Raw genomic sequence first — 11,843 nt, 5'->3', positions numbered from 1 at the left:
GGGTCTCGAGCTCAGGTTCAGGAGTTCAAGCCCCACACTGGGACAGATGCTGGGCTTCCAAATAAATAATAATAATAAATAAATAATAATAATAAATAATAATAAATATAAATAAATAAAATTAAGGACTAATATAGTATCCCCTTAGAAGCCCTAACACCTCCTTAAAAAAACTCTACATCTCTATCTGAAGATGGAGATTAAGTAAATCAGTAGTTAGGCTAAAATCTGCGCCTCCTTAACTATCTGAGTGCTGGGAATATTTTTTTTCAGGCATATATAAACAATGAAAGAGTCTCTCATACAAATTCCAGGGGTAAGCCTAAAATTAGTAAATTCACATGAAAGGTGAGAAAATGGAAATGGAATGTACAACTCTATTCAATTAGAGGCAATTTTAGATAATTTTATTTATCTGTCAATTTACCACCAGTATCTAACATTAATGGTTTTGCTACATTTGGATAAGCACATGAGAAAGAATGTAAATTAAATACCATGAAAGTTGCCTTTTAATGAGTCATGATCTTAACAGGATATGGATATATAATTTTAGTGGTTTTATTGTATTAAAAAATTATATAAAAGATACAAAAAATCAATAGATGTTATTATTTCTGTTTATTTCACCACCAGTATGCCAACTTTTACCATTATGGCTTTAAATTTTCAAACTGCCCAATAGATTTCAAGGAATAGTTTATTACATGCCTACTAAAACACTTAAAATATTTACAGATTCAAAATAGATGTTCCAAAACTGAAAAAAGTTCACCTGAGAATTCATTATAGCATTGACATTTGTTTGATTTTTTTTCCCCAAGTTGTTAATGTGGCCAAGTGTCCACATGCAACCTGTATCGTCTACTGCATCAAATATATTTAACTCCTTATTTAAAATTGGTTAAGCAATAAGCTATAGGAAATTATGTTATTAAATTTACAGATGGAGAACCAAGATTTAATTTATAACCACATTTGTTCTGGATGTAACAATTTAACAACAGATTATTTGCTATAGCTGTAGAATTCAAACAACGAAAGCAATTTTAAGGTAACGTTACTTTACTGAGTTAGACATAACTGTCTTTCAAAAATCATCAAGCACTGAGGAGGACAATTAATAAAATAAGGAACAATGATCACGTAAATATGCCATATACAAACTGAAAACAACCTTTCCAAAATTCTGCATGAAGGAAAAGATATACACTGTATATACATAATCCTGTCATTTGTCCTCTTCGGCAGCCTTAAAAAAAAAAAAAATCAAAACAAACCTTCTTAGAAAAAACTTCTTTAGAAGTTAATGTTAAAATAGGCATAAATGTGTAATACTATGCAATATATAGAAAACTTCCCCACCTTATGGCCGAAAAACAAAGATAAAATCTTTTCTCTCTCTGTCCCTCTGTATTACAATTTGAAAATCATGTAGGTATGAGGTAGTGTAGTTACTTGTATTACATGCTGGCTATTAAAAGTAATGCTATGTTTTACAAAATATTACACTTGGCCAATAATCAGAATATCATTAAAATAAACCCTTAATGCTAAACTGTTTATATGTAGAGAGAAACTTAAACCAAGTGTCTTAAAAATCATATTTAAATTCTGGAGACAACTAGGTTGTATCATAAAATATTAAGTAACTTTCAAAGCAGTTATTTACAGTAGCAATTAAAGCAAAAGGTTATGTGACATTTGCACATACACAAACTGATATGACAAACAGCTGAGTGTACACTGAGGTAGGAAATCCAGGATTCCATTGGTTTGTATAAGATTTTACATTTTGTAAACCAGAGAAGTTTTTATATTATATTTTGAAGTTAAAATTTAAAATTACAAGTATCAAAGAAATAGCTACATGGTGATATTATATAGATAGGGTATACACACACACGTCTTTTGTAGTATGGGATGCATATCATAGAATTACTCTCCCTGACAAGTTCGTAAATGTACTTATAAAAGCCTCTAGAAAATAAGCAAGCCAAACTAGTTTTCTCTTACAACTAAGTCGGTAATAGAGATAACATACAACCGCGGAAAATATACTAGCAGTACCTCCCCCAACCACCCGCCTCCCCATTGACAAGGGTAACATTTGACAAAATTACTCTGAAATATTAAGTCTGGTCCCCATATGCTGTCAGGGCAAAGGTCTACTTGCTTCAGACTCACTGCTGCAGGAGGGATGCTTGTCTCCCATGTTAGCTACCCATGTCCTTCACTAGACTCAGGATGTAAGCGATAAGTCTCTCAGGTATCTGATCTTGGTGAAATTCAGTACTTTCCAATCCAACATGATAAATTATTCCTGTGTACCCTTTAAATGAGGTAAACCTGCAAATGTTTCTGCCAATGTGAATATATGCAATTTTTAGAAAAAATTGTTGAGAAGGTTCATAATCTATAGGTTTGACTTTCAAACAAGGCTGTAACATCAGAATGGCTAAGAACCACTGCAAAACGTTATGGGTAGGTGCTGAGATTATAAAAGCTTTATTTTAAAACAGGACTGAATGAACACAGAGACCGATTACAAAATGCCCAAGTCAAAATGATTGGTGTGCCCTTATATACCAGATTTGGGGAAGAGAGAAAGATTAAATCTGGTTTCCAAATTCAAACCTACAATGGAACAAGATTGAATTTCATCCTATTTCACAAACCTGTATGGTTGTTTGTAGATATATTTTTATCTACAATAATGCTTTTTACAAGTAAACCACAGGACTTCAAAAATAGGTTGAAAAATGAACTGCCACTCCTGGTAAACGTAAGCAATTTTCTTTCCCCATGGTGGAAAGACGTCTGGTTTTCTTGCATGAAGTGACCTGCAGTGGGAAGGCCAACAGCCTTGGATTTTGGTAAGCTCTCCAGGAGTCTAGGGAGGCTACAACAAGGCTGCCAATGCGTCCCCTTCAGCCACTGTATCCCCGGTCCTATTTCTTCCAAAAGGATAAGAATGTCAGGAAACAGAGATCATGATGGACCCAGATGTGGTAGAGACTGCAGAGAAAAGAGGGAAAACGACACTTATCTATCGTTTACAGAGCCAGAATTTCTGAAGTCGACACTGAAGGGGAGCAGGAACCTCTGCCGTAGGCTGTCTCCTACCTACTCCCAACGAAGCTTAGGAGTCGTGCTGCAGGCCAACCAATCCTTGGTTTTAGTGGGAGAAGAGCAAAGCTCCAGGATTCAGGCAAGACACCGTCTTTCTCACACTGCCATTCTACCCGTTTTTCTCCTTCCGTTGACTTCAAGGCAGAACTGAGCCCCATCAGCATTACTTGGGGAGGCATCTTCGTTTAAACCAGTGCAGTGCAGAAAGGTCCGATGAGGAAACTTTTGCGGGCTACTTCTTCAGTAGGAACTCGGCAGATGTTTCAGGCGGTTACACTGTTGTTTGATATGCTGCTTGCATTCTCAAATTTATTTTGCATACTGGGAAGAGTTATTACCCACAGTCATTATTCTTTAAAACATGAGCTTTGAAAGCCTTACTGCATTTTTACAGGTGGCTTTTCGGGATCCAGGAGGCATGTAATTTCTGCATCTCGTGGAAATCAAGGAAAAATCAGGACTGACTGCAGAGGAATTCCCTTAACAGCAAACTACCAGGGGCAAAAAACAGTATCATTAAGAGATAGAAGCTATAATACACTTTTAAGACGTCGCAACTGCAGTAGAAAATGAATGGTGTGAAGGACACGAATGCAAGTTTACTCATCAGTAGTACATTTATCAGTCATCTGCTGGCAGAAATCAGAGATGCCTCCCCCCTGCCGGCCCGGTTCCCCAAGCCCGGCTTGCTCAGGCGAAGCACTGACAGCCGGCCGGGCCTCCTGGCCGGGCGCACAGCCCGCCGACCCGCCGCTCTGCGCACCGGGATGGCAAGAGCTTGGCTCGCAGGCGGGCGGCCCTGCTGGGGGCCCCTCGGGTAAACTCAAAAGGGACGGTAACACACGTTCACCATCAGGAGTACTTTTTTCTTTTTCAGAAATTAAAAATGAGAGTGGGCAATCTGAAGCTGAGTACTTGGCGAGTATCTGGATCTGCTCTTGACTTAGAGCTGCCTCTTTACAGACTTGCTGGCACAGTCCAGTGAGGTTCTGCTTCGTCTCACCCAGAGTTGACAAAATGTGATCTCTCTCTTTCAACAAGCTCTCCTTTTCATTTTGCTGGGAGGTGGGAAAGAGAATACAACGACTTGTGTTTAGTAGCTCAGTCAACATTTCTAAGGTAACCAAACATTCGTTATCTACTGTTGTCTTCTCACTAAATAAGAGCACATGGAATTTTTACTTTCAACTCAATTCAAAAATCTTTTAAGTACCTCAGAGGCCCATGATCCCTCAAAACTCTGAGGCCTAGATGTATCTCGGGATTCAGAATTTTTCAGATTTTAGGAAGACAATGCGGATGCACATATAACCCCTCTAGCAGGGTTTGGGGCAGTACCCCACTGTCAAACATCTCCACATTTCTAAATAAAACACATTAAAATATCAAATTACGCACAAAGTGCGAGAAAGAAGGACATAGCCTGATGTCAGTCTATATCAGTTTTCTGGTCAAAATAGTTTATGACAAACTTGCCAAGTTTTCAGACCTTTCTGGATTTGCAGATTGTAAACAAATGTGAACCTGATATATGAGATGGAATACAACCAAAAAAATACAAGTGCACTCATCATAACTACTGCAACTCAAATCGTTGCAGGACCATTTGTTGAACATTTACTTCATGCCAGATATTGCGCTAAATGCTTTCAGATGTGCAATCTCAACTATGTCATTCACACAATGACTCTGTTGATTTAAGTACTAATGAACCCATTTCATAGATGGGACTCAGAGTTTAACATGCCCAGAGTCAGAAAGGTAGTAAGAGAGTTACTAAAGTGTGAAGAATTTGGGGAGGAATTTTGTGTTTCTTAATTATTATTTTTGGTGCTGTTATTATTACTATTTTTTTATCCCTACAGGAAAGTCGACCACAGAATGTTGTCAAAAGTTTTCCTGGCTTCTGCCTTCCTGTCCACCATCACTTGTGGCTGCTACGTCTCTTTCCATCACTGTCCCACCTTGTCCTTCCTATTCTACCACTGTATTGCTTCCTACCTAGTGTGAGCTAGGAAACCAAATCAAAAAGCTATTTATAAATTAAGAGTAAATAAATGTTGATAGAAGGTCAAAGGTTTCTCCTGTGCAATTTATGACAACTCTCTTGGCTTTCTGCTCACTGGCAGGCTCTGGAGAGCAGAAGAGGTTGCAAGCTAACATTTAGATGGTTTATTTCAGAGTGATAATCCACAATGACCATCTTTTAAATAGATTCTTTTCTGGAATAAAAATAGCTAGAAGGGTAAAAAGATATTTACTTTACACAAAAGTACTGCTACTGTTTTACGTAAAAGTTTTTCTAAAAAAATTATACGTGAATCCCAATTACTGATAGTTTTTAAATATTTCAAGGCCATCTAATATTTTGAGAAAATGTGCAGTGAATATAAAGTACTAAATTTTTAATTTATTTTATTTACTTACTAGACAGCATGAGCACAGGCAGAGGGAGAGAGACAGCCGACTCCCCACTGAGCAGACAGCCCGATGTAGGGCTTGATCCCAGGACCCTGAGATCACGACCTAAGCCAAAGTCAGATGCTTAACCAACTAAGCCACCTGGTGGTGCCCCAAAGTATTGAATTTTATATTGTCAACTATTCTCCAATTTGTTCAGATTTTTATACAATTGTTCTATTCTGAAAAGATAGGTATAGGTCAAGAATATATATATTTTTATATATATAAATGAATAAATAAATAAAACCAAGATCAATGTTCAAAAGTATATTTTTGGTTACAGAAAGTTTGTCAGTTGTAGGTTTCTGATAAAATGATCCACAGGTGCCTAGAGGGCAAGAACAGAGCCTACCACTACCTGCCCAAAAAGGAACATATTTTTTAAGATTTTATTTATTTATTTGAGAGAGGGAGACAGAAAGCACAAGTGGGGTGAGGGGCAGAGGGAGAAGCAGGCTCTCCACTGAGCAGGGAGCCTGATGTGGGGCTTAATCCCAGGATCCCGGAATCATGACCTAAGCAGAAGGCAGATGCTTAACTGAGTGAGGCACTCAGGCGCCCCCAAGAGATGAAATGTTAACTGCTGACTGGTCTTTTAAATTAAACATGGCTAAGCAAATTAATGAATGTTCAAGCTTTCTCCCAGAAATCAGAACTGCTACTAAACCTACAGATACTACAAAGATGACAAATATTTTATAACTTCTGTATCTTTAGATAAACACCGATATGACCTTAAATATTCTCCCTACTCCTATCCCACTAAATAAAGGGTGACATGACTATACTCTTTGTGTGTCCCCAACAGGATGGCTTGCTTCTTTACAACTAATACCAACAGGTACAACCCTGGAATTCTACCATGATTAGTTCTATAAATTAAATGCTCCCAGCTGTTCCTCTGAACTTGAACTCCTACATGAATAAGTTTCCAGGCAGTTAGCTGATTTTTCCATTTCACTCTAATTTTAAAACACAAATATACTTTGATAATATTCATTAAATAAAAGTAATTCAACTTAATCACTTCATGATATCTTATTAAAGATACCTCCTAAACATACTCACTACCAGCATCTACAATATTTTTTGCCGATTCTACCTATTTCTACAATGTATTTTAATTTTCCTGTATACACCTGTTCTACAATATGTTTCTATTTGTACAATATACCTATTTCTAAAATATATTTTACCTAATTCTACTATATATTTTAATTTTTCTACCTATTTCTATTGTATATTTTAATTGTCCTATAATACAATCGTATAAAGCACAAATTTGAGGTACTGTGGCTTTAACCACAGATGTATAAGAAAAATAAAACTGGTGTTCTGGTGCCATTCTGTATTTTATGACAACAAATTTACATCCAAATCCACATTTTCAATAGCTAGTATGCAATATTCACTCAAACATAAGTTTAAAAAATACATTTTATTGTTTTAATTTTATTATGTTAGTCACCATACATCATTAGTTTTTGATGTAGTGACCCACGATTTTAAAAATAACTCATTCCTGGGGTGCCTGGGTGGCTCAGTCGGTTGAGCGACTGCCTTCGTCTCAGGTCATGATCCCGGAGTCCTGGGATCAAGCCCTGCATCGGGCTCCCGGCTCGGCGGGGAGCCTGCTTCTCCCTCTGACCCTCCCCCCTCTCATGCTGTTTCTCTCTCGCTCGCTCTCTAATAAATAAATAAATAAAATCTTTAAAGTTTAAAAAAAATAAAAATTAAAAAAAAATAATTCATCCAGTGAATGAAGGAATGAAAGAATCTGGCACCAAAAGGGCTAGCTGACAGTGACAATTTTTTAGGTTAAAGAGTTCTCACTACTAGGAAATGGTGATTAATGGTTCCTTATGATGTAAACCGTCTAAATAGTTCGGAGAATACACAAGTGGCCTTTAAAAGCATAAATACAAATGCTCAATTTCACTCATAAGAGAATCAAAAATAGAAGTCACCATGAGATACCAACTGTCACTATCAGACTGGGAAAAAACCCAAAGCTGACAACAAACTCCTCGCTGAGGCTGTGGGCAGACAGACACACAGATGCAGCTGTGGGAAGGCAAAATGCTACCACCTCTACTAAGCAGCATTTATTCGTATCTAACAAAATTACATATGCATTTACCCTTGATCCAACAATCCCACTTCTAGGAATCTATCCTAAAGACACATCTCCTTAAACACGAAAAAAAAAAATGTACAAAGCTATTCACTGCAGTGTCCCAAATGTCCACCAATAAGAAACCGGTATGGATACTGTACTACAGTCACAGCTGAAAATATGGGGCTGTAAAACGAATGACAACCTCGGGGTGCCTGGGGGGCTCAGGTTGTTGGGTGTCCGACTCTTGACTTTGGCTCAGGCCATGATCTCAGGGTCATGGGATCGAGCCCCACAGCAGGCTCTGAGCTCAGTAGAGTCTGCTTGAGATTCTCTCTCTCCCTCTCCCTCCACCCCTTCCCCATCACACTCTAAATGAATGAATGAATGCATGAATGAATGAATGACAACCTTTTTGAACTAGGGAAAATATTTCCTGGAAATCACTTCTCCTCCTCCCAGAAATCACTTCTTAAGTGAACAGAGTGAAATACAGAAAAGTATATATAGAATGTTTATGTAGCAGAAAGGGTACTAAGAATAAACATAAAGTACTAACCTGTTTTTAGAAAAGAAACACAAGGAAAAAATTCAGAGACTAATAAAAAGTCACCCATAGGAAACAGCTATAAATAGGGTATAGGGAGAGAATGGGATCAAGACTTTGGAGTATAGCTTTTTTTAAACATAGTTTTAACTTCTGAATCATATCAATGTTTTATATGTGCAAAAATTATACAAAAGATGTGAAAAGTAAATGGTAGTAATAAATACAAACAGAAACATTAATTTCATCGTATATCAAATTGCTAGCATAGACAAAAAATTACTTCAAACAATTTTTAAACTTTAAACTTCAATACTATGGAATATATTTAAAGACAAAAAAGGGCAAGCAAATCTTAAGTTTTACTCCATCTGCTTACTGTTAATAGTAATATTGATGCTGTAATTCTGTGACTATTACATATTTACTATTTGCTTTATACCAATACATATAATTATATTTACTATTACTTTAACAACAGATTTACTGTTTGCTTTATACTTACATAAATGTAGTCATTAGATTATAAATATATGTTTGCACAAAGCAAACAGAAAATATATTAAATATAACTTGGGAGCCAAGATTTTCCCTGTAATGAAAAGAAAATAAAATACAAACAGAGGCAAAGAGAAAAGCTCTATACTGCTAAATTTTTATTGAAAATATCTACATGAACTCGTGATTTCTATTATACTTTTTACTTTTATTTATCAAAGCATGATATACATACTGAATGTACGCATGATTTCACACACAAACACACACACACACACACACGTATTTCCCAGCTCTGTCCCCTGAAGGAGCTGTGAAGGAACAACACTCCAGCAGTAAGCATGCTTTCTTTTTTTTTTTTTTTTAAAGATTTTATTTATTTATTTGAGAGAGAGAGACTGAGAGAGAGAGAGCACATGAGAGGGGGGAGGGTCAGAGGGAGAAGCAGACTCCCTGCCGAGCAGGGAGCCCGATGCGGGACTCGATCCAGGGACTCCGGGATCATGACCTGAACCGAAGGCAGTTGCTTAACCAACTGAGCCACCCAGGTGCCCAGTAAGCATGCTTTCTTAAGTTGAATACCTGTTAAAAGAACTCAGGGAATTTTGGAGAAAGAAATGATTCCACATCTTGGGACATGGGAGGTCCCAGGTGAGCCGTCCTGTTACTCCAGGTGACACAGAACCACTAATGGGGTCACACAGCAGCTGGCTTGAGGGGGCTCTCTCTGGCCAAATTTGAAAAAATATCAACATCAAAAAGACTAATGACTATTATGGATTGGAAGAAATTAAATTAGGAGAAAATTAATCCCCGAGCCCATAGTGACACTAAAGGGAGTGTGATAGGAGGGAGGGAAAACAGGAAAAAAGAAAAGTTCTTTTGAAAAGAAGAATACCGGGACGCCTGGGTGGCTCAGTTGGTTAAGCGTCTGCCTTCGGCTCAGGTCATGATCCCAGGGTCCTGGGATCGAGCCCTGCATCGGCTCCCTTCTCCACAGGGAGCCTGCTTCTCCCTCTGCCTCTGTGCTCTCTCTCTCGCTCGCTCTCTCTCAAATAAATAAAAATCTTTAAAAAAATTTAAAAATTTAAAAAAATAAAAGAGGAATACCAAATAAATAAATAATAAAAATAATTAAGCATGAGTGTACATGGGACAATAGACAGAATGAGAGAAGTCACTATTTTGCAACATCCACTATAAAGGCCCCCAACATACACTAGAAAACAAAAAAATGTAGGCGTAGTGGGGAACAGGATGCTCCTAAAGGACCCAAGTAACACTCCACAGATTACTGAACAATTACAGAGGCAAACAACATAACCTGGAAAATGATCGGTCAATTCCCATCTGCTCAGGTGGGACACCCTGACAGCACGTGACCCACCATGCAATGCAATAAAAGGACACAGCACCAATTCACGTTTCATTTCAACTCAACGACTTAAACTTTCGCAGTTTGTGTGAAATGGAGGAATGAGTTAAAACCAAGGGAAACAATGAGACAATTACTAAAAGTGGGACATTTTAGAGAAATCTGACCTGGACTTCTTAAAAAGTTATTGTGATTTTTAAAAGGGAGTGGGGGGGGGGTTCTAGACTGAGAAACGAAAAAGGCATAACCAAATGTGTTCTGTGATGATTGGACCCTAGTTTGGGGAAAAAAGTGTATATATGAAATATATTTGGGGAACAATGAGTAATTTGAATAGGGAGTATATACAATATTGAGGATTTATTAATTTTCTCAGGTGTGATAAATATATTGGCAAAGATATGTAAGAATGTCTATTTTTTAGGAGACATATGTTTCAGCATTTAGGGGTGAAATGTCATAATGTGTTAGCTTTTAAATGATTCAGAAAATAAAAGAAGAGCAATAGAGACCATGAGAGAAAAGACAGTGAGATCAAGATCAACCAACTGTGGTTAGAGACCAAAACAGACTGACAGGAAGAGAGACAGACCGACCAAACAACCAGAGCAGGGACACACATCTGCCCAGAGAAGCAAATGTGACAAAATGTCAATAACTGTTGAATCGACATGAGGTTATTACACTATTCATTTCACTTTTCCGAAAGCTTGAAATTTTCAGAATGCAAGGGAGGAAAACAAATCTCAAGAAAACATGAGCACACACAAACCTGGCTCCCTGTGAGAATATAAGCATTTTATTGGCAAGGACTCCCTCTCCTTTATCTTTGATTTCCTGGTACCCAGCACAACATTTAATATGCTTGACAGATGCTCAGAGAAAGATGAGAGAACTGCTTTTATTTAAAAATACAACTACTAAGATTTACTGAGCCCTGAACATGTACTGAGCAATACAAAAAGCTTCCCATTCCTGATGGCATGTGATCTTTGCCGCAATCCTGAGGGAGATGCTATCCTTATCCCCGTATCACCAGTGAGGGAATGTGGGTTTCAGAGGTAAAATAATTTCCCCAGGCCACAAAGCTACCAAGTAGCCAGGCAGAATGTCCAGCTGTTTGACCCCACAGCCTCCATCTGAACTCTGTGTCCCAGTGCAGAAGGCTCTCAAATTTTAACGTGCATGAAGATTTTCCCTGGAAACATTTATAAAATGCACGCTTCTGGTACCCTCCCACAGGTCTGAGGTGGGACTGAGGGAACGTGCGTTTTATTTTCCTATTATTTTTTTAGGAAAGTGCATTTTTATAGGGACATCTCCAGATAACTCTGATGCCAATGGTCCACAGACCACATTTCAAGATGTGCTGCTTAAAGGTATCACAGAAGGGCAAATGGGCAAATTCCAGAAGGGCCCAGTCGGTGTCTGGAGACGGCAGTGTGCATGCGGGCAGAGCAGCGAGTAGCATGTTATTATTAACCCGGGTTAGAACAGGTTTGTTTTTAATAAAATAATGCAACCCTCCTCACAAGATGCACAACACTAAGGACAGATGAGGTCTCTGTATGCCTATATCATCACAAAAGACAAGGGCAATGAAACAAAGTGATGTCTGAACACCTCAACGCTGAATTCAAGTGCTTTTGTCAAGATTCTGATTTCTGATCACTTGTAAGTTGCTATCAATCAATATTTGATGCCATCTAAGA

General features: G+C 37.9%; 1 protein-coding gene across 5 annotated transcripts in view; it reads right to left on the bottom strand.

Moving 5' to 3' along the window:
• Nucleotides 1-606: 606 nt before the first annotated feature.
• Nucleotides 607-11,843, bottom strand: part of BACH1 (BTB domain and CNC homolog 1) — a 43,851-nt gene continuing 32,614 nt past the window's right edge. For all 5 annotated transcript variants that reach the window (XM_035017572.1, XM_035017575.1, XM_035017573.1 and 2 more), the window contains one exon: nt 607-4,190. In XM_035017572.1, the coding sequence (XP_034873463.1) occupies nt 3,732-4,190 (459 nt within the window). In that variant the 3' untranslated portion in view covers nt 607-3,731. The remainder of the gene's footprint in view (nt 4,191-11,843) is intronic.

Source organism: Mirounga leonina, unplaced genomic scaffold (genome assembly GCF_011800145.1).
Source record: "Mirounga leonina isolate KUSES-001 unplaced genomic scaffold, KU_Mleo_1.0 Mir_172, whole genome shotgun sequence".
NCBI classification, from domain to species: domain Eukaryota; kingdom Metazoa; phylum Chordata; class Mammalia; order Carnivora; family Phocidae; genus Mirounga; species Mirounga leonina.
Note: the sequence above shows the minus strand (reverse complement) of the source record. Positions and strands in the feature narration are given on the sequence as shown.